Source organism: Lotus japonicus, chromosome 3 (genome assembly GCF_012489685.1).
Source record: "Lotus japonicus ecotype B-129 chromosome 3, LjGifu_v1.2".
In the NCBI taxonomy this organism is placed as follows: Eukaryota; Viridiplantae; Streptophyta; class Magnoliopsida; order Fabales; family Fabaceae; genus Lotus; species Lotus japonicus.
The window spans coordinates 52,832,557-52,856,162 of record NC_080043.1 but is presented as its reverse complement, the minus strand read 5'-3'; the positions used below and the strand labels follow the sequence as shown (position 1 = coordinate 52,856,162).

The window sequence follows — 23,606 nt, the reverse complement described above, 5'->3', positions numbered from 1 at the left end:
TCGTCATTCGAGAGGAATTTCGCCAATAAAAAGCTCTACTTAGACCTCTTTATCTATTTGTCCATCACCAATTCTTTCCTTCCTTTGTAGAACATTTTAATTGAGCTCTACGAACTCGTATCACATTCAATGGAGGAATATCATGAGCTTAAACTTATTTAGGACCACAGAGACGGTTATGGTGATTGGAGAGCTATTTCTCCACTCCAAACTCTGGCAGCTTGCTTTAAATCTGCCTAAGTTACATCAAAGATTAGGCAGAAGATAAGAAGGGGCAGCATAACTTTATTTAGCTAGGCCTTGTCATTATCACCATGACTAAGGTCCTATTACAAGTGAACCTTTTTCCACCGCCTCTAACAACTATTAAAAGAGAAAAATTGCAATCAGAAACAGAGTCTTTGGACTATCATCAGGCTTCACTTCATTTCTTCCTCTTCATTCTCGACTCTTTCTCATTTTATCCACCACAATCCTTGCTTCCTTCTTCTCTGGCCTGTTATGCGATCTCCAAGAGCAAGGAACCAAGCAACACCATGAGAAGGTGGCAGCCATAAGTTCTTCTCTTCTCTGTTTTTCTAGGTGAGCTTTAGAATGAGGGATCTCCTCTTCACTTATCAGTATGTGAAAATTCAATGATTCCCTTTGGTTCCATCTGTCATATGCATTTGTTTCCTTCCACCCTACCTCTGTTATTTTATTTCTGAAAATACTACTTTCAAGATGCTCTTATTATTTATTCCAAAGTGAACCGAGGGGGGCCATGAATGTGGATTTGAGAAGCAATTCATTCAGATGCTATTTTGACTAGTAGATGGATACGAAGAAAGCTCATGACATGTGCATATTTAATGTTTGGACCTTTGAATTTAGATGAGTGCTTTGCTTGTATTTCTTTGAGGACATTCGATGGTAGTAGTTTTATGTTGAGAAAATTGAGTTTTTAAACTAAAAGGTGCTTTTCTTAGAAGTGATTATGAACTTTAAAATTAGTTTTTCCTGATGGTTTTGCCTATCTCATGCTTGTGTGCTAAAGTTTTGGAAGAGAGTTTTCTTAAATTGGTTTCATGTATTTGAAGTGGGCAAAGGTTAGTGTACATATGAAGGTTTATTACATGGACTTCCAAATTGTGTTTTGATGTCAGCATATAAGTACTGCAAAAAAATAAAAAGAAGTGAAAGACTTCATTTTGGGGGCTTGTTTATATTTATGTTATTTGTTAGGGACTGAAATGATTTACTAAAAAGTTTGGAGACCTATTTGTGTACATGTGTTTTTAGGGATGATAATTGTATTGCTTGAAAGTTGGTGTAGGATAATAGGAATGAAGGAAAGCATGCACGTAGGATTTTTTCATATATTAACCAATCAGAGGTGTCATGCAGACGATGACTAGGCTGAGATCTTTTCTGAATGTATATACTATGGATTTACATTTCAATTTTTTTTGCATATTTAACTATATTTCTATCACCAAAATGCATTTTAGCATGGATTGGTGGATTTGTCCCCGGGCCCCCCTCTTAATGCAACATCAAATAAAATGAAAAACATGAGTACGTTTCCAATAAATTAATGTCATTGCTCATTAAGACAAAAGAAAAACGTGTAATTTGTTAAACATATCAGTAGAATTAAATTCAGTTGATAACCATAAAACAAAGATTCCCTTTTGATTTTAAACATGCAATAAGTCCAAAGTGTTAATTATATATATTACCTGCTGGGAGGAACCTTTAGAAAATCACATAAAAGATTGCCTGAACCACTGATGCATCACTTCTCGCATATTATTCAAGGAAGGTGGCCAAAAAGCAAAGAAAAAGGAAAACACAGGAATGTACCTAATGGATAAACAAGCAAGCAAATGTTCCAAACCAAATAGTTTGAGTTTTCTAGGCAAATGAAATAGGAAGTCTCAGCAGGCATTTATATGTATACACAATCAAGATGAGAACTATTTACAATATGAAAGTCAACCAATCTGTACACTTCCCAATAGGATTGACTCAGATGTTCGAAGGCAGGACATTGAAGGGAACTACAACCATAATTAGCAAAAAAGTACAGCACCGTGCTGCATTTGTGAACAGAAAATACCTAACGCAAAATGTTAATTTCTATCTTAATCTTCTCTTAATCCATCTGGTAAGCCCACCCATGAGTGTCCAAGAATGCCTGGACCGCTTCTTTAATGGCCAAGTTCGGTACTAGCTGTGATGGATCAAGTGGTTCCCTCGTGACCGGGTCAAATCTACCAACCTATTTCAGAAGTTAGATGTTTGCACTGACTTCAAGGAAATAGAAAACATTTGTTCAAAGGCGATGAAACATACAAAACACATTACCTTCTGAAGATGGTCAAGAATCACTGCCCTCTCATATGTAAGTCCACTTGGAGTGATTACAGGATCATGAAAAATGTCAAGGGTGATTTTACAGCATAAGTAATCTGGGACCTATATAGACTCCACAAGCCAATCCCAGTGATTAATATTTCTAGAGCACTGCAAAAAATCTCAAGAAGAAAAAATGTACACACCTCAGCAGGTATGTCAGCCTCAGCAGCTTTATTGAAGACTCCTTCTAAAGCCTCTAATTGCTTCAAATGAGTAGTAGTAGCATCATCTACAAATCCTTCCATATCAGAGCCATCAAGAAAATGTTTTTCCTTTAGTGCAGACTCACATGCTTGTCTGAGAAACAAACACATTTTAGGATAATAAGAATTGACATGATAAAAAATATTCACAACCCAATAAATATTTGATATTAAACAAAAATAAACAACTTAGGGAGTAATGAATAAAAATATGATAGAGATAACTGATCAGTAATCATTAATAAAAGACCCTCAGATAATAGGTCTGACAATCACCAGAAAAACATACTTCAAACTCTGCAATTCCCACGATCGCTTGGTCGATGAACGCTCCCACTCTTGGTATTTTGCTTTCGCAAGCTCTTGCCATATCTCTTCTACCATATAGCCCTTGGGATTAGCACCCCTCCCAAGATCCAAAGCCTTAATTATGAGTTATGACCAAAGACAACATATGAATCATCATTCATTTGAACAATAAGTATAAAATTGCTGTTAATATCTCAAAATGTATCACACAGTAAATCAGCAAGCAGGATATATTTATTGAGATGTGATAAACTTAAAAAACGAATGCAATATTCCCAGGAAATCTGTGTCTTATTGATAATTTATATAAACTAGATGTCTCTGCCAACATATTTTTTTTTTTGGAAATCCAAAAAATAAAAAAAATAAAAATATACATACTTAAAGATAAAACATAAGGAATCCCAGAAATCAAAAGAAGAAAGAGGGAAATGCACAGGTGGAACAACTCAATAGGTAGGTATTGGGCATTAGCTAAACACTATTGTCATCATGTAAAACGGTGGATACTCTTTCTTTAGCTTCTGTCCATCAAATGTCAACCTTACGCAACTCGCAAGTGGCATCTAACATGGCAGTGCAACTCGCAATATTGACATTAGAGAAACAGAGAGAGTAATACCTCCACACCCCAACCTTCAAACAGTGCAGCAGAAACTAGTCTACATGCACCATCAAACATAGTTAATCCACATGAAAGGAATAGAAAGCTGAATTCAAACACCATGATATTAATCTCTTCAGCAAGCCAGTGCAGTGATCAGTATGATCTTTCACAGAAGAAACATATACTGACACTATAATGATATATCTTGAATACATTTTTCAACTTACACCACTATCAGACATAGTAGATATAAAATGTGAAGAAAAAAATAAAAAACCAGACTCCAAAGCTACTCTAACCAATTCAGGTTTGAAGTAAGCTGAACAGCTTTTTAATAAAATCTAAAACTAGGGAAGTTCAAACCAAACTTAAGCCAAATGCATAACTCAGAAGAACACAGTGTAGAGCATAAAACACGAAAAGATAAATGTGACTCAACAACAACAACAATTTAGCCACAATCATTATCAATTTGGCATATATCAAGTTCAAGTCCAAACGTAACTCATTTATCTCAGTCTCTCTTAATTGGTTTAATTATAATTCTTTTTAGTCACCCTTTACCTCTAACTTACTAACTATCCTCTATATCCTCCATCTGGTTAACCGTTCTAACAGGTGCTGCTACCTTTATTTAGTCAACCTAGCAAAGAAAGATCTAGAGCTTATTGTATTACTGGTGAATTACACTCTCAAGAAAATATATGAAACCAAGAAGTTGTAGAATCTTAATATTTTAACGTCCATAGCAAAACTGTCATGGTACAAGTGAAATGATTCCATTTAATACTGCATAAATGTAAAGACAACAAATACAAAATAGAAATGCAAACCAACAAAACAGGAACACAGCGACTTGGAAAATTAAGTGTTTATAAAATGAAAAACTATTCTATGTATTAAACAATTGTGTTTGTTTAAAATGAGGATATCATCTTCATACACAAAAATCTCATTAAATTGAGAAGTAAGTTATAACATTCATATTTAATTACAAAGGGTGGAAAAGTAGGTTTGAATTTTGATGTAATTTGGTTAATTTCATAAATCATAGAGTAGTTCATAATAGAGTAGCTCACTTGTCAGTATTTCTGATAGAGTTAAGAGGATGCCAAAGCCTCTTATTACTCAAGTCTATACTACGCGCCAGCAAAGCAAGTCTCCAACAGAATAACTGATTGAGAGCAGAGCTGGACAAGTCTATAAATAACAGCTTCAAGCTCATAGTTAGTTACTCTTGTTGTTTTGGGTAGTTAGAGTAACTGAATTGCCTGGTTAGGGGATTCTGGTTCACAACTGAACAGGGTTCAGTTGAGTTCTCAGTGTTAATTCTCAGTTCTTGTTTGTTCTTGCTATCTTCTCTACCATCTACATTGAATTTCTGGAAATTACTCAGTTCTTGAATTTGAATTCTATTCTCTTTTCTTCTGCAATTGTTGATTCTGGTTCTAGATCTATCATTGGTATCAGAGCACCGATCCAGTGCCCTGAATTTCGCGATTTCCAGAGGTAGTGCATGAAGACTCGAAGCATGGTGCGAAACGTTGAAGGTTGGGAACATGAGTGTGAGGAAATGCGAATTCGACTGGAACTCGCAGAAGCACTGGCGAAGAAACACGTGGAACAAATTGAGGAAATCATGGCGAGATTCAGCCACAATCGTGATCGCGAGCGCGAGAGGGAGCAAAATCGCGAAGGAAGTGGAAGCAGCGGGGATCGATATGAGGAATCCAATCGCAAGGAGAAGTGGAGGAAGCTTGAGATTCCGATTTTCGCCGGCGAAGACGCGTTGCTGGACACACCAATTGGAAAGGTATTTTCTGTTGAAGGAGGTGACTGAAGATGAAAAGATCCAAGCTACTGTCCTGGCTCTAGAGGGGAAAGCGTTGAGTTGGTTCCAGTGGTGGGAGAGGTGCAACCCCAATCCTACTTGGGAAGCTTTCAAGCTAGCTGTGGTGCGCAGATTTCAACCATCCATGGTACAGAATCCATTCGAGCAACTACTGGCACTCAAGCACACTGGAACTGTGGAAGAGTTTGTTGAGGAGTTTGAGAAATTTGTGGGAGCTCTGAATCAAGAGTTCGTGAGAGGAATCTTCTTGAATGGCCTTAAAGAAGAATTGCAGGAAGAGGTAAACTTTTTGAGTTAAATTCTTTGTCAGAAATTATTCAAAAAGCCTTGTTGATAGAACACAAGAATTTGTTAATTCATAAGAAGAGTGGTTATAGCTATCCTAGATCTTCTGGATATTCTAGAAGCACTCCATTCACTAAAACCATAACTGTAGAATCCAAATATGGAACTGAAAAGAAGAGTGAATTAGCTGTTAATAGTAGTGCAGCTAGCAGCTCTGGGCAAAATCAGAGTTTGGAGAGTGTTAGAAACAGAAGTGGGGAATTCAAACACTTGACTAGTGCTGGGACAAGAGAGAAAAAGGGCTTTGCTTTAGATGTGATGAGCCTTTCAATAGAGAGCATAGGTGCAAAAATAGACAATTTAGAATGCTAATTCTAGAAGAAGAGGAAGAGTTAGAGGAATTTGAGGATTGTGTGCACTACTTGAAATCTCTACATTTGTCTTTATGCTCCATGTCTGGGTTTACAACAACAAAATCCTGGAAAGTGGAAGGGGGGTTACAAGGCAATTCTGTGGTAATCCTAATTGCTTGTGGGGCTTCCTACCATTTTATTGCAACTGAACTAGTGGACAGATTGCAGTTGCAACTTGCAAGTGCAGGATACTCCTTCTTATTTGGTTGAAGTTGGGGATGGACATAAGGTGCATTGTAGAGGAAAATGTGCTCAGTTGCAACTTCAAATGCAGCAATTAGAAGTGAAACAAGATTTTTATCTTTTCACTTTGACTGGAATTGACATAGTCTTGGGATTGGACTGGTTGTCAAGTTTGGGTGAAGTTAAGGCAGACTTTGGAAAACTAGAACTAGCTGTCAAACAGGGAGATAATCTGATCAAGATTACTGGGAATCCAGCTTTGGCTAAGACAGCATTGTCTTTTGGATCCCTGATGCAAGTCCTTAAGGAAGAAGGGGAAGGGCTGATGATACACTGTGAACCTCTTAAAGAGGAAGTGAGGGCTCAGCAGGAAATTCCTATTTCTGTTGAGGAATTACTGGCAGAATTTGAAGATGTGTTTTCAGATCCTAAGGCCCTTCCCCCTACAAGGAGGCATGACCATGCTATTCACTTGCAAGAGGGGGCTACAATCCCCAATTTGAGACCTTATAAATATCCTGACTATCAAAAAACCGAATTGAAAGGTTGGTAAGTGAGATGTTGGAATCTGGGGTCATAAGGCACAGCATCAGTCCTTACTCTAGCCCTATTATACTTGTCAAGAAGAAAAATGGTGGCTGGAGATTCTGTGTTGACTACCGAGCCTTAAACAAAATCACCATCCCTAATAAGTTTCCTATTCATTTACGATTAAACCTTTGACAATTTTGAGATAAGTTTTCACTGCAGTGAACAGGGAGGTAAAAATTAGAGTCCTGACTTGAGATAAAACATTTTCCCATCTCCATAAAATTTTCATTGAACAGATCCCATCCCCAAGTTACAGTCCCAACAATGATTCAAAATACATAAAAAAATGTATTTTCTTTTTGAAAAACTGAATGACCAGAAATTTAGTCTAGAAAGTTGGTCATATGAAAGTTCCCTCAACCTTGAATTTAAACTGCATAAATTGACCAAGGTAAGCTCATCAAATAATTCCGCCATGCCCAAAATGCTTCGGAATAGTTATTAATCTCGGATAGCGGCATGTAGCGGCCTTCCCCCCCAAAACTACAATAGTGGGATAAAGCATAGCGGGAAGACCGCTCTATTGAATTTTGTTGTACATGTTATAGAATTTATACTGCAGAAACATAAATGCTTCAAAGTAAATATATATATATATATATATTAATATAGAAGACATTCATAATCAGCAATCAAAATCTCATGGATATTAAGCTAAATAGATAGGTTCATAATATTTAAATTAGTTTAAGACATATAATAGAGGCAGAATGCTTTAAGAATAAAAAGATCGTAAAAGATAAGGATGAAGAAGAGAGGGTGGGTGGGACCTAAAACTAGTAGAACAATTGAGATAACAAATAAAAGTAGAAACAGAAGATAATAAAAAACATAGACCTGCTGACCTGGATATGAAAAACAGAGCATGTGACTTTAAACTCAGAAAAGGGAACAGAGCATGAAGAAAAAAAGAATAGTGGGTGAATAAGAACAGAGGCTGGCCAGAAAAAGGATTACGCCGCAATCATAGGGCTTGACCAGCTCAAACAATGGGTTTCACAGTAACCATAGTTTTCGTCAAAGCCTTTCGATAGATCAAGACTATGAGTAAGTGGGGGTGAGTCACGAGACAATGCTTATCGAGGACTTTTCAGCCTTTTTAGTTTTGACCCCCTTTTTTACTCTGAATTTTCAACCAGGGTTTCATACCTCCCAACATTTTCGAGCCCCCACTCCCCACCACTAAGTTCTAGATTAAATTCTGACTTGTCACATATCTCCATCAAACCCGACTACCCCTTTCATATATCATGTATGAGTGTCCTAGATATGTTACCTTGAGCTACTTGAAGGCAGGTATATACTATGTATTATCATTTATAAAGAATACAATTTGCAGCTATCTCTAACATTAACCAAATTAACTTCATTTAACATGAAACCAAATAATATAAAGTCCTACTTTGCATAATAATACACCACCAACTGATCCCGGGGGGAGCAGAAAATATATAATTTGGATAAATATGATTTTATTAACTTTTAATACTTTATGGTTATTCCTGACATTATTTATTGCATGAAGTACCTAAATGCCAAAAGTCACAAACAGAATAAGGATAATGAAAAGAAACATGGTACAAGTTAAACTTATTCAGCAAGTACAGGCTTAATCCTACAAACATCACCAAATAATTCCTTCCACCAGATATAACCAATTACTAAATGTGCATGAAACACAAAACAAGGGTATGATGAGAACAAACCTTCTCCAACTCTCTGATTCCTTTGGCATATTCTTGTTTTTGTAGCAATACCAGTCCAAATAAATAGTGGGCCTGAAATATATTGATAGGAATGCACTTTATTAGAGAGGGAATTAGTGAGGGAGACTATAAATAAGAGAGTTAGGGTGAGAGTGAGGCATCTTTGTATTGAGTTTGGCTTTCGGTTCTAGAGATAGAGTGGTCTCTATCTGGGTATGAAGGGTGTTTGGTATCCCTTCTCTCTTGTATCTTCCCTTAGTTCCCAATTTGGGGATTAGGGATTTCTATCAATAAAATCAGGTTCTATCACTGGTATCAGAGCACCGATCTGGTGCCTGAACCACAAATTCTTTGCTGGGTTATGGAAGAGGCAAGGAGCATGGCAAGAATTTCAGAGGAATTGGTGAGGGAAATTCCAAAATTTTGGGGGTGATGATGCATATGATTGGACACACAGTGTGGAGCCCTTTTTCCTGTTGAAGAAGGTGAGAGAGGAAGACAAGATGCAAGCGACCATGGGGGCCTTAGAAGGAAGGGCTCTTACCTGGTTTCAATGGTGGATGAGTTGTAATCCCAATCCATCATGGGAAGGGTTCAAGATTGCAGTGGTGAGGAAGTTTCAGCCTTCCAAGTCTCAGAATGCATTTGAGTTGCTTCTTTCTCTGAAACAGAATGGAACAGTGGAGGATTATGTGGTGGAATTCGAGAAGTACATCAGAGCTCTAAGAGGAATTGATCCAGAATTTAGCAAAGGCAGGTTCTCGAAAGGATTGAGGGAGGAGATCCGAATGGAGGTAAGATTGATTGAATCTTACTCTCTTCATGAGGTTATTCACAAAGCCATTCTTATTGAAAAAGAAAAGAGAATCTGAGGGTGCAATCGAGCGAACAGCGGCGGCGTTGCGAAAGGAATCAGAGCCCGCAGTGGAAGAGGAGCGAGTCCCAGTGGTGGTTCAACAAGCGTTTGAAACAGGGAAAGAGTAGAGTCACGAAAACCCAATCTTGAACCGGTGGAGGAAGAGAGAGTTGTTGCAGAGGCCGTGAGGATGACGGAGGCTGAGAAAAACCTGCCCTTTGAAACAAAGGTTAAAGGAAGAGATGGTGGGGAGAAGCTTGGACCCCGATGGGAAAAGCAAAGGAAGATCCATCAGCAACCGATGTTGGAGAAACGCATGCATCTCCGGATACCGGCGCTGAAAAGAGGAAAGGCCAAGGTGTCGTCAACGGCGGAGCTCCGGCAACCTCACTCTGGCAACCACGGTTTTCCACTGAGGCAGATGGAATCGCTCCAACGGCCGCCACCGAAACCACCATACATCACGGTGGGAGAGTTGCATGCAGGTGGGACAAGTGGATGGGAATGTTTTTGGAATGTGCGGGAAACAAAGATGTGGCAAGAGAGGATGGGTAGGGGTGTCCAACGGTCGGTTACGGGCTGGTTCGGGCCAAATCGCCGGTTTAGGTCGGGTGAAAATACACCAAACCCTCAAGCCGCCACCGACCGCCGCCGAGCAGCGGGTTACTACGGTTCGGGTTTAAAATCAGTCGGTTACCGCGGGCGGTTTTATCGAATAGTAGATCCAGGAAAAAAAAATACGATGAGAAGAGAGAAGGAGGCACAGAGATTCATCAGAATTCAGAACTAACAATATTTTAGATCCAAGTAGATACATTACAAAATATATTCAGATCTGTGAAATCTCAACAGAAAAATAAAAAAAAAAAAAACTTTCACAAATTTCCTGATAGATGGAGGCACAGAGGACGCGATTTTCTGAACATGCACAGAAGCCTCTGATGGAGTAGATTTTCTCAGAGAAGGAGGTGATGGTTTGGCGTGCTGGAAGACGATGATCAAAGAGGAAAAGAATGGTGGATGGAGGCTGTGTGTATGGTGGCTCGCGGTGGGGAAAGGGTGGTGGTGGCTCGCGGTGGGGAAGGGTGGTGGGGAAGAGGCGGTGGTGGTGGCTCTGGTGGGGAAGAAGAGAAGAATGTGTGACGGCTGCTGGGTGAATACTAGGGTTTGATGAAATGAGGTTTATAAACCTAGGGTTGAGGGTGGGCCTGGGTTGATTGGGCTGTTTTTTTTTATTAAAGTTACTCCGGTCGGTTCGGTCGGGCTCAAGCCCAAACCGGAACCGACCGAACCAAACCAACAAAAACCGGTTCATGTCACCCGCTGGACCTGTGAACCGGCCCGACCGGACCGAAATGGCAAAAAGTGACTCGGTTTGACCGGGTCCGGTTCGGTCCGGTTCATGCTGGACACCCCTAGGATGGGATACCAGCTGGCCCTCCTTCCTGACAGAATGGGCCAAACCCAACTCACAAAAGGGAGGAATTGGGAATTACAACAGTATTGTGGAGTCACACTGGTATGTTGGGCCAATCTCTCAGCTTTTGGGTTAAAAATCAATTTACCCATTCAGTTGCAACCTTCTGAATTAATGTCATTTGAAAAGACATCCAATCAGCATTTTACTCCTCATTTTTATGGCCTTTTAAAGGAGTCAAAATGTTTGGGTAAAGGGAAGTATGACATTGTTATTGATGTTGGGTATGAAATTGGTCTTGGACATGAGAGTGGCTTGGGAATTATTAGTTTGGGGAGGCTAGTTAGTGAAGGTTCTACTGCCTTGCTACTTCAACCTGTTGGCCACAGCTTGGACTTCTACACATTGTTTTTCCAGCACGGGAACTTGGACAGAAGTTATTTCAGTTGTTCCAGGGATTGGATCAACACATCATACATGGCTGACTTTTTACAAAAGGAGCAACACTATAGGTTGGAGTGGTATTCAGTTCCAGAACATCTAATTCACAGGCAACCAAATGCTACTATGTCTTGTCAATCTAATGCTTCCAACGAATTAGATGCTAGTTTTCAAAGGTTGGGCTCCCACAGTTCTGAGTTCAATGTTTTGGTTTGGAGGCATAATCAGAATTGGAGGTATCAACATATTTGTGATAATTGGACATTTTCACAACTTGAGTCACAAGGTATTAGAGGGTTGATTTATAGTCCTGATTCAAGTATTGGTCAATTTGAGAACTTGTGGGCTGGTTATGGGAAGTTGTCTAACCGCTCAATTTTATATCTGGTTTTTCTTTTGAAGTTGCTGCTACCTTGCTTCTTGTATTTCAGTTGACCTATGAAGAGATTCACCAATTCCTATGTGGCTGGGAATATTTGCTTTCTGCAATGGGATCCAGGTGGAAGTTGTAATTGTCTCTTTTGGATCTTTGGAATCAATGTTCATGTTTACAGCTTGTATACATTCCTTCACCTTGAGGACAAGGTGAATTTTCAGGGGGGGTATTGATACTTGATAGGAATGCACTTTATTAGAAAGGGAATTAGTGAGGGAGACTATAAATAAGAGAGTTAGGGTGAGAGTGAGGCATCTTTGTATTGAGTTTGGCTTTGGGTTCTAGAGAGAGTGGTCTCTTTCTGGGTTTGAAGGGTGTTTGGCATCCCTTCTCTCTTGTATCTTCCCTTAGTTCCCAATTTGGGGATTAGGGATTTCTATCAATAAAATCAAATTCTATCATATATACAGAAGAAGTTTCAGTTGGAAACAAGATAATCAAAACATAGTACAAATATGCTGATATTGGAATTGATCGATGCATGACAAACTTAGATATAAAATGCTGCTGCCAGAGTCACTCACAAAGCCAGTGGTTTTACTAATTTCCAGATATTTCTTTAACAAACCAAAACACAATATCCATGGATGAAAGCTGCTAACACATGCAGAATCTGTTTCCAAAGCAAATCCAATAAAAATAAAGATATTCATTTCCTGATACGTGTGTGTGTAATAAATTGGCGATGAATGTATTAGAGCATAATTAATGAGCAATTTTAGAAAAAAATTATGCATGTCTTAATGGTTGTAATTAACACCCACTACTAGGATCATACCCCCCTCCCCTTCAGTTTCTGGTTTAGACAAACAGCTCAGCAGCATTGCATCACTAATTTAAAAATGAAAGTATCAAGTCATAAGGTTTTCTATTGTACAGAAGTACATCATCTAAGAGGATTTGTTGGTCTGGCCTGCTGAGATTTTGGAGGTTCGTGAGACTGATATGGGGGTCATAGAGGTGCTGGTTCATTGGAAGGACCTGCCCCCTTGTGAGAACAGTTGGGAATCAGCGGCGCGTTTGCAGGAGGTTTTTCCATCCTTTCCCCTTGAGGACAAGGTGAAGCTTTTGGCGCCGGGTATTGATAGGGTCAGGCCAGCTATTACTAAGGTCTACCGTAGGAAACGTAGACAGGGTGCAGGGGATAATAATCCCTAGGAATGTTAGGGGTTAGTGTAACTGTCTAACTGATATCAGGTAAGGTATAAATCAGTTAGAGGAAGGAGAGGGGGTTAGGAAATTGGTTAGGAATTGGTTTGGGGAGAGTTCTAAATCTCTCGAATATCCAGAGACATTTTCTTGTACTCAGTTCAAGCTCTGTTCTTCCTCAGTTGAGGAAAACGGGCACAATCAATAAGAATTCTTTGTTCATTCTTGCTTGAATCTATCAGTGAAGTTGTGAACAGGAAGAGGGTTCGGGCTAGCATGAAGATAAGGTGGAAGAGGAAGACAGACAAGACGAGGTCAGGAAATAAGAAAATAGAAGGATTAAGAATAATTTGGGTGGGGGATTTGGGGTTTTCCTGCAACCTAGGTCACAAAAACTGACTTGCAAACCCAGCTGCAGACCTGAATCAGACCCAAGCATATCGAAAAAGATAGAGAAGAATCACCATTTTGGGCATGGTCCGCTATATCACCTCGATCGCACCAACTTATGACCCTAGGCGGGATCACAAAATGATCTTACAAGTAAGTTCGTGATCTTGACAACAGTGTAAGACCCGCAGGTATGGATTCAAGAAAAATAGAAAAGAAAAATATTAGAATTATCGGCATTGATTTAGGAAACCACAAATCATGCAATGGAACCCAGGGCAAAAATGGAAATGGGTTGAGTGGTTATTTGAGATAAAAGGGTTTGTGGACAAGTTCACCTCCTGCATCAAAATCTACTAATATCAGAATTCTTAAAATTGTTGCTAATGAATGCTTTCCTAAATAACTTTTTAACATTTCAAGAATCTAATGCCATCAAGGATCTCTGCAGGCCATGTATTTATGCTTTATCAAGCATAAATACATCTAACCCAACACACAACTAAATACGCAACAAAATCAATTCAAAATGAAATAGACTATGCCTAACCAGTTAATGAAGCAAGGGATAAAAGCTAAATAGTTCCTGAGACAATAGGAATAACAAATAACAAGGAGATAGATCACAAAGACCTTAACCGAATTGCTGTCCAGTTGAATCGCTCTCCGACAGTCTTCCTCTACCCTCTCCCAGTTACTACAAACAAAGAAAAAAGTGTTAAATTTGCAGTTGCCACAATTGAAATTTAAAACCCTAACGACAACAACATAATCAAGATTCAGAAAAGAAAAAAACAGTGCGAGATCAAATTACGTACTTGCGTTTGAGATGGCAAAGAGCACGATTGGTCCAATAAACCGGAACATTGGGACAGAGCGTGATAGCCTTGAAACGAAACAAATTAAGAGCAAACCCAAAGTTTTCATTTTTGCCAAGAGAGAAATGAGAGTCGAGAAAAGTTTCGACGATACCTCGGTGTAAGCATCGATCGCGGCACCGAAACGGTCTTTCTTGAAGTAACTGTTGCCGTCTATTCTAAGCTGCTCCGCTTGTTTCGCCGCCGTAGCGTTTGGCCCCATTTCGAATAAGTGAAAAGCCTATCTATCTATTGCACATAAAATTGTACGTATTTTTATTGTGATTGTAAACAGTATATGTTTATGTGTGTGTGTGTGTGGGCTTTGTAAGTTGGGGATGGAGGATGAGACAATTGGGAATCAGGAGAATTGCTAGACAATTTTCGAGGAGGATGAAGGGTGACACACACACACACAGCACAGAAGAATTGACTCCCTGTCCCTTGGCTTTCTGATGGGCATATTTAGAGGTCATAAGAGTGGATAAATAACATCTACTATACTTGAATAGGGAAAAATTTACTATGCAGTTACACCGGGCCATTTTGACCTACTACTCCAGGTGTTTTTTTGTATTTTTGAAAATTAAAATGAGTTTAAAAATAAAATAAAATTAATATGGGTTTAGGTTAATTAATACATTAGATCCACCTCTCTCTCCATCCACTAATACCAAATCAATTATTTCTCCAAAATAAAAAAATACAATCTCCAGAACCAAAAAAGAAATAATTGACCTAGCAACCTCCTTACATTTTCCTTCGTTTCCTTCCTTCTCAACTGCACCTCTTCTCCTTTTCTCCTCTCTCTCCCCTTCATCTCCTCTCTCTCTCCACCTAACACCCCTAATTACCCTTGCTGAAGAACCTATCTCCTCATCCCCACTCCTCACCGGTGCCGCACCTTCCTGTCGAGGAGCAAGTCGCGGTCGCGACTTCCGAGAGCCACCGTTTGAGCCGCCATCGTCTCTTTCTCATCCTCTTAGAACTCACACCCTCTAGCGGTGGCGAACAATTTGGTGATGGAGGCCATGTTTACCCATATTTATTCCTCAATCACTGTGTTTCAAATCTGCTGGTGGTGGTATAGGTCATCACTGTGTTTCAGATCTGCTGGTGCTGGTGAACGATATGGGTTTCCCCCTTGATTTCCTGATCCAATTTTTTTTTCTTTCAAAATCTGGGGAATGAAGAAGATGGATGATGAAGATGAATTTCTGGAAGTGAAGAACTATTAACAAAAAATAAAAAATTTACCACACCCACTTAACTATAATCAGTCACTAACTATTTCCCTAATTATACTATTATATATTAAATATTTGTATTTTTAAAAATGGGAATTACCTGCAAAACCTGCTAGTGCAGGTCAAAAGTGCATGGTGTAACTATGCACAAGCATAGTAAATTTCTCCCTCGAATAGAGAGCCTTAATGATCATTGTTCATAAGAGAACTCTTCATCCTGGCCCTCTATTTCAATTTCAATCTCCAATCTCAACCGTTCATCATCTTTTTCTGGTTCTTTTTTTATTTTTCCTGATTTCCTTTTTGCCTTGCGTTATTTTAATGGGCTCTAGCCCAAGTCCAGTACCTACACCCATCCAACACGGCAACACAGCTCAGTTGTTCTCAATCATCTCTGTCATCTCGCATCATCAACCTTCTTCCAACTTCTTCTCTTTCATTCTGTCATCTTGCTTTCAACTCATCTACACGGCAACACAGCTCAGCCTTTCTCAACCATCTCCGTCATCTCACATCATCAACCTTCTTCCAACTTCTTCTCTTTCATTCTGTCATCTCGCTTTCAACCCATCTACACGGCAACACAGCTCAGCCTTTCTCAACCATCTCCATCATCTCACATCATCAATACAGCCCAGAGAACTATTCATGAGGTGGTTTAGGTTTTTATATCCTTCTTCACGTCTCCTTCATCTCCCTGGCACCGCCGGTTCATCAACCTTGGTGACGAAGATTAGCATCATCTTCTTTGATTTTAGGTGACTTCCAGAAATATTGTATGAGATGAAGATGGAAGGGTGCACTCTTTCATGTTTGGTGAGGGCCAGAGTGAGAAGCCAAGATCATGGCAGGCAAATTTCGTCATCCATGAGCCGGCTCATGTCAGTCGAGCATTATACTAAAGCCAATTGTGTAACAACAGGTTAGCTTCTTTTATATCATTCTTCACGTTTCCAATAACATGACATACTCCATTGATCATTCAAATAATTACCCTATTCAGATTTTAATTATCTCCTACTCCCATTGATTTGTTGTTTTCTCATCCTCATCCTCAAATCCTCAATTGATACTGCATCTGAAGTTATTGTGAGTTATAGTGATACTCATATTGATGTCTTTTATGGTTGGACATGTGAATCCCCTCGGCAGCAGTGTATGCCCCGCCATAGATACATGGAAAGTGATTCCTGAAGACCATATGTTATTCATCTCGTCCTAATTGAAAGCTAACACGAGGAGCATCAAGGTGTGTAAGGCTTTTGCTCCTCCTTCCAGCCAAGGGACCCTGAAAAAGGCAAGAAAAACCTTTCTCCCAAAGCCCCTGCATAGCTGCAAGGTTTGCAACAGGTTTATCTGCAGTCTGAACTTCCTCCACATCTACAACTCCTAACCCACCACTGAACCAACCCACCTTCCGAGCAGAGGTCGCGCCTTCTTCAGTTCACCGCATTTTTCCGTCTACTAGTGGTCACCGTGTGGACCCTAGGGTACATGTTGATGAGAGGATTGTGAGGTCTGAGGTAGTGGATGTCGATACCGGTGTGGCCAGTGCTCAGCTCCGGATTGAGCGACGTGAGATTGTTGACGTTGACACTAAGGTCATCGTCTTGGACGACTTCGACGAGGGCGACGACTATACCAGCGAGGAGGAGGACGACTGGCACACTTGCTACAGAGGCGACTAGAGTTGGGATGGTAGCGTTGTATAGTTTTAGGGTTTGACCAGCGCGTGTTTGTTCATTTTGGGGCAGGGTTGGTCCCCGACATCTTTTTTTTTTGTGTGATTCTCCTTCGATGGGAATCACAAAGAGTAGTCAGACGTAGGAGGTCTAGAGGAGGCCGTTTTGGGTGCACTCTCCCACACTTCAGGAACTTGTACTTATAACTGCACTAGTTTCACTTCACTTTGGTTACTAGACTTGTACTTATTGCCTTCGGGCTTACTTTAGCAATTTGGGGGTTGTGTATATATTATGTTTATGTCATGCATCATAAGTGTTTCACATTTGTTTTAAAAAAGAAAAGAAAAGGAAAAAATTACTTGCATATTTCCGCATTTATTTTTTTTAGGTTACTATTGTGACCCCTAGAAGTCGGGGTGTCACAATAAGCCTCAAACAAACACAATCAACAATATAAGTCGAATTCTCGATACCAAACACATTATCCAGTAAAGTAAGTTGCCCTTATTTTCCTCTTGTAACAAGAAAAAAGTAAGTTGCCCTCACCTTAGGCGCTTTCCTTACTAAGCTGCGACTCCAATCCAATCACATCTTCGTTTTCCCTTGTCCGCTCGATTCCTTCCAGTGTGTAGCTTCGATGCCAAGTGCTTCCGTTCTTCGTTCCTTTCACAAGCATAAACCCAATCTCTGTAATGACTATAAACCATTAGGATCAACTTCGGAAATCTAGACATGTTATTGTAAGATCAAGGTTTGATCAGTGGTTGCATCTCTATATTTTGATGATTACAATTAAGGTTTGTGATGATGAACAATTGTGGTACCCTAACAGTTGTCTCTTTTAGTTGTGACAAACAGGTTCTGAATCTGACCCAAGCCTATTCATTCAGAAGAAAAAGAACCAAGGGTTACTAAAAAGAGAGCTCTAAAGCTTACCATGTTCATTCAGAACAGTGACAAATCCTTCAGAAGTTCTGAAGATAGAAGCTCTTAAGAGGTACTGAAGAACCGGGGTCAGAAGTTCTGAAGACCAGATGTTCCAGCGGAACGGTCCAGAAGTAGAAGACTCAAGTTCTGAAGACCTGCAAGAAGTTGGTTCTGAAGACCCAAGCTATTCTAGCTCTGACATTCAGAGGTTCTGAATAACATGTCCAGAAGCAGAAGTTGCAAGGTCAGAAGAATCCAAGCTTCCGTCTGACTCTGATCAGAAGCTTCACCAACGATCATCTGAAGCACTCCAGATCATAAGTCAGCTGGTGAAAGGACAAGTCGCTGTCATAGTACAAATCGTACAGCCTCAGTCTGTCCGCCACCTACCTTGTTCAGCCTAGCAGTCTGATATTACAAGATTGCCACTCCAACGGACAAAACCCTAGCAACGGCTACATCATATGCCTTGGAGTATATAAGGGCTGAAGATAGAAGAAAGAAGTTAAGAAACTTTGCTGAAACCATTCAACATATTCGAACTTATCTCTTAGCATTATTTCTTCACTGTTCTTAAACATCTGAGTTTACCATTAGCTTTTTAGAAGCATTTCTTGTAAACCCGAAACCTTCTACAATACTTTGTAAAGTTCCTTAAGTGACCAAGGTTGGTCGGATCTTGAGAGGACTGAATCAAGGTTGATTCAGTGTTTAGCTAGTCTTAAGAGGATCGGTAGATCAGCTTCTTAAGAGGATACTAGTGAGAAAATCAGTGTATTGTTAGTCACTTAGCAAGTTGCAAAGTGCAGTTGTAACACTCATTGATTTTAGTGGATTGCCTTCATCAGAAGAAGGAAGAAATCACCTTCACGGGTGGACTGGATTAGCTTGAGCTTTTATCTCAAGTGAACCAGGATAAAATACTTGCGTGCTTTACTTCATATCATTCAGCACCTAGTTCTTATCTTTGAGTTTGGAAAAAGTTTAAAAGTATATCTTTTATTCAAAAACTCTATTCAACCCCCCCCCCTTCTAGTGTTTTTCACACCTTCAGTTATCACAATGCCAACATCAAAAACAATATTTAACGCTTCAAAAGCAAAAGACTTACTAAATTAACTATAAAACCAAAACATACACTTTTGCTAAATTAGAAAAGTTCACATAACAAATACTTATTCCTCTCGTTTTCCTTAGAGTTCTCAGTCTCTATTAGGATACTCATTGAGGCTTTTCACAATAATACACACACAAATCTTTTCATTAAAGCGATTAACACATCATCTCCAAGTAACAACTTTATCCTCAAGACTTACTTAACAAATCACTTATAACAACATAATGCCTCGAACGCCACTCTTACAATCTAATTCTCAAGTCAATCATTCATTCTCATGTTCCATTCTTACAAACCTATCCTCAATCACCAGTGAAACTTACATGGCACATCTCGATTCTCGTGCATCCTTTAATCAAGCAATACAACTACACCATTATAATTCCACAAGCTTACATCTCATAGATCGATTCTCTAACTGTCATCAAATAAGATCTATCTAGAATCATTGCTTGATCACCCTGGCAAAAATGTGGTGAAACTCCTATATTTTTATATGTTTACCAGAAAAATCACTTTACCTTATTATTATTTTTGGTTGAAAGTTTCAAATCCCTTTGCGTCTACATTCTTTGGGGAGATCTCTGTCATCATTTGTAATGAGGAGTGAACCTCCCATAGTCTCTCTAACATGCCACAAACGCTCTGCTTGATAGTCTAAGGTTGTTTTCTCTCCGTTCTACCCATGATTTTTTAGGCTTCATTGCACATTTGGTCCCCACATATACCTTTTTCATGATTATGGTCCCCCACAAAAATGTATTGCATTTTGATACCCGAAATTAGCCCTCGTTTGCAACTTTGGTTTTCCGTCCAATTCCATCCAAAACTTAACGGTTTCTGGAAAAGAAATAGTAAAAAGTTAGAATACCCAAAAATATATCATCTTCATCTCCTCCCCCATGATCTTCATCTTCTTCTTCTTCTTCATGGTATACAACTAAAAACCCTGAAAATAAACTTAAAAATAAAAATCCATCAAATTCATCTTCTTCATCATCTTCTCCATAAAAAAACCCAGAAAACCCATAAATGAAAACAACAACCCTTCATCAAACCCCACTAAATTCATCCTTCAATCTAACCAATTTCCAGAAATTGAATACTTTATTAGCCACTTAACTACTCAATTTCATGATTTTTACGTTCTTTTACTGAATTTTTTCATAGAGGAATTGGAATTAGCGTCAAGGAGACCTGGCCTGTGAACTTCCATCAAAACAAAACCCCACTCTTCCATCAAAATCTCACAGAGTTTTTTATTTTTCACAGAAACCCAAGCTCTTTTTTTTTTCACACAAACCCCAGCCTTTTCACACAAACACATGGGTTCCAGAAGCTTCTGTATCGAAGAGAGAAGGAAGAGGAGTGTAGATCAGAGATCAGAGAGAGAGAGAAAGAGATAGAGAGAGAGATAGAGAGAGAGATAGAGAGAGAGAGAGAGAGATTCTTCTTCTTCTTCTTCTTCTTCTTCTTCTTCTTCTTCTTCCTCTTCTTCTTCTTCTTCTTCTCCTCCACCTCCTCCTCCTCCTCCTCCTCCTCCAATGCACCATTATTAAAAAACCCCAAATTCAAAAAAACCCTAAAAGATCTTCATCTTCATCCATGAAGCAAGAAAAGGGAAGCAAGGAGAGGAACAAGCAGAGAGAGATTCTTCTTCTTCTTCTCCTTCTTCTCCTCCTCCTCCAATGCACCACTATTAAAAAACCCAAAATTCAAAAAAAACCCTAAAGATCTTCATCTTCATCCATGAAGCAAGAAAAAGGAAGCAAGGAGAGGAACAAGATCTCAACCACCACCAAAAAATTGCTCCTCCCTCTAGTTTGATTTATCTCTTTCCCTGTTTCACTACCATTTTTCTCTCTGTGCGTTCCACCACATATGTGTGTGTGCGTTGAAGTTTTAAGTGAGTTTAATTAGAGTGTATGCTCATTTGGATTTGGATTTTAGCTTGCTAGGCATATTTTACTAGTATTTTTTTGTTAATGTGTGTGTGGCTAAGTGTGTATGAGATTAAATTTGGGGTAAAAAAAAGTTTGCTGGATTTTTTATTTTGCAATTATTTTTTGGGTTTCCTTGTTGTATACCATGAAGTAGGGCTGAGTAATGGGTGGGTTCGGTTGGATTTGGGCCAATTTTGGTCCAACCGACTGAAACACAACTGGAATATTTTAGGCCCGTGGTCGACCATGGTTGACTTTCGGTTCAGCGGATCCGGGTTGAGCGGGTAAACGGATTATTCGGGTGCATTGACACGGGTTTTAGGCCCAATCACTTCTTTGGCAAAAAAAATTCACTAGAACTGATGAAGAGAAAAAACAGAAAGAAGATGAAGAGAGAACCCTAATGTTAGGTGAACCTAAACCCCAAACATGCCCAGATCTAGGGGTGTACACGACCCGGCCCTACCCGCCAACCCGTCCCAGCCCAAGCCTTTAGGGCCGGGTTGAACCCGGCCCGATCATTAAAAGAGACCGGGTTCGGGTTGATCTTTGAGTTACCCGACTTCGGGTAGGGTCGCGTTCGGGTTGACACTCGGGTCACCCGACCCGTCCCACATATATATTTTATAAAATTTTAATTTGTTATAATGATTAAAATGTGATACATGGTGCTCAAATTTATCTTACCATGTAGATGAGATTAAAATGTCTAACATCTACCTTATGAATTAAATAAACGTTTGTCAAACTATGCACACTTTCATGTTCTAACAAGATAAAATCATGTGTGTGTATTATGCATATGTGAGACAGGTGAAGAAATGATCAAACAAAATGTAAACCTCAAGTGCAATAGATTATGAAAGAATTGGATCCTTTCAAGTTATTTCTTCCAAAAAATAGTTCCAACTTACAACTCTTTTAGTATGTTATTATCTTTAAATTTTACAATTAGTATCAAATAGTCTTAAACTTATTGTTCCTCGGGCCAACCCGGTCCCGTCCTACATAGACCCGTCCTAAATTGGACCCGCATAATGTCGGGTTGCTTCGGGTCTAGGGACGGGTTAGGGTCTATGAATTGACCCGATCAATATTTAGGGCCGGGTTAGGGTTAACCAAAACCCGTCCCAACCCGTCCCTTGTACACCCCTACCCAGATCTATCTCTTATCAAGCCTTTCCTCTTGTTGAACAACTAAGTTGTTGAACAATCAAGCCGATCTCGATGATAAGGCCGTCAAAACCCGTTTTGACAACCTTCCTTCTCTGTTGGGCCAGCTTGCGGCTTGCCACTAACGTCTTTGACTCGTACGTAGCTCATGCCCACTTCCATGGTCTTCATCGTCGTTTGACTCTAAGCATAAGCTTGGAACTTGACCGATACATCAACCCAGAGAAAGAGAACTGGGAGGATGGGTTAGACTTTGGTTTTATTTTCTCTCCCTTTTGGATTTCACCGTTGAAATATGTTGAATAGAATTGAAGACTTAGAATTGGACTTAGACATAGTAGATAGATACTAGATAGCTTGAAATATAATATAAAAAATAAGGGGCATAGGGTAGCATGTGGTTCACGGCTCCATAAGTAATGATAGCTGGCAAGTCAGAGATGTAACATCATTTCTTTGAATTTTGGTAATGACAAAAGCCTGTGTCATTGACAAGAACACTAATATAATTTGAAATTTAAACATTTTCTCTTTTGCCTTGGGTTTCATTCGGATATCGATGAAACAATATTTCCAATCTGAGCCCGACCAGTGCAAACCGTTGCAAACCATTTCTTTACCCGTTAAACCCGAATACCCGCCCAGAATCGCCCATTTGACATGCAAAAACTAAAGATAGGTCGGTTTTCGGTCGAGTGTCATTTTATGTTCACCCCTACCATGAAGAAGGAGATGAAGATGATTGATTTATGGGTTTTGAATTTTTTATTAAATTGTTTTTCCAGAAATCGTTAAGTTGTTGACGGAATTCGACGGAAAACCATTTTTGCAAACAGAGGCTTTTGTTGTGTATCAAAATGCAATTAATTTTTGTGTGGATTGAAATCGTGAAAAGGGTATACGTGAGTGACCAAATGTGCAATTAAGTCTTTTTTTTATTAAAAATTAATAATTTTTTTTTTTGGTCAAAGATGTTTTGAATAAAAGCCCAAGGGTTATCAAACGGCACTTACAACATGTGAGAGTAAATCTCAAAGAGCGATACACAATACACACGCATATACAAATTAAGAACAAGTATGCACACTCAAAAAGAGCTGAAACAACCAGCTGAAACCATGATGTAAAACCCTAAAACCCGTACAAAAGCCTCTAAACCCCCAAATCAATAGATACTAATTGTCTTTAGAGTGTAAAAACTTGTAATCTCAACTTTAAGCAGCACTCCCCTTAGAACAACTCATCGACTCTGCCGGAGTTGCTAGCTGTGCGACATTCAGGAAGTCCAACACTTGACTTCAGAAGCACCAACGGGGGACAAACCAGTAGCTCTGAGAAAGGAAAAGAAGACTTTTGTAGATTCAAAACAAGCAGCAGCATAAAGCTAAGGGGGGAAAGGGGAAGCAGACACAGTGCAGA

General features: G+C 39.4%; 1 protein-coding gene across 1 annotated transcript; it reads right to left on the bottom strand.

Annotated features, from left to right (window-relative positions):
- Positions 1-1,869: 1,869 nt before the first annotated feature.
- On the bottom strand, positions 1,870-14,549 carry LOC130743281 (E3 ubiquitin-protein ligase CHIP). The gene is made up of 8 exons (XM_057595454.1): positions 14,211-14,549; positions 14,057-14,124; positions 13,872-13,935; positions 8,550-8,621; positions 2,893-3,026; positions 2,544-2,697; positions 2,350-2,460; positions 1,870-2,263 (listed from the first exon to the last, which is right to left on the bottom strand). Exons 1-8 carry the CDS (start codon positions 14,316-14,318, stop codon positions 2,138-2,140), a joined length of 837 nt encoding a protein of 278 aa, XP_057451437.1. The 5' UTR covers positions 14,319-14,549; the 3' UTR covers positions 1,870-2,137.
- Positions 14,550-23,606: the final 9,057 nt, after the last annotated feature.

What these genes read in the sequence shown, in the direction of transcription:
- LOC130743281 (XM_057595454.1), bottom strand. Translation starts at nt 14,318, where the DNA reads ATGGGGCCAAACGCTACGGCGGCGAAACAAGCGGAGCAGCTTAGAATA. An exon ending in CTTTGCCATCTCAAACGCAA is followed by an intron (nt 13,936 to 14,056) that starts GTACGTAATTTG and finishes CTTTGTTTGTAG; the next exon opens with TAACTGGGAGAGGGTAGAGG. An exon ending in TTCTTGACCATCTTCAGAAG is followed by an intron (nt 2,264 to 2,349) that starts GTAATGTGTTTT and finishes CTTCTGAAATAG; the next exon opens with GTTGGTAGATTTGACCCGGT.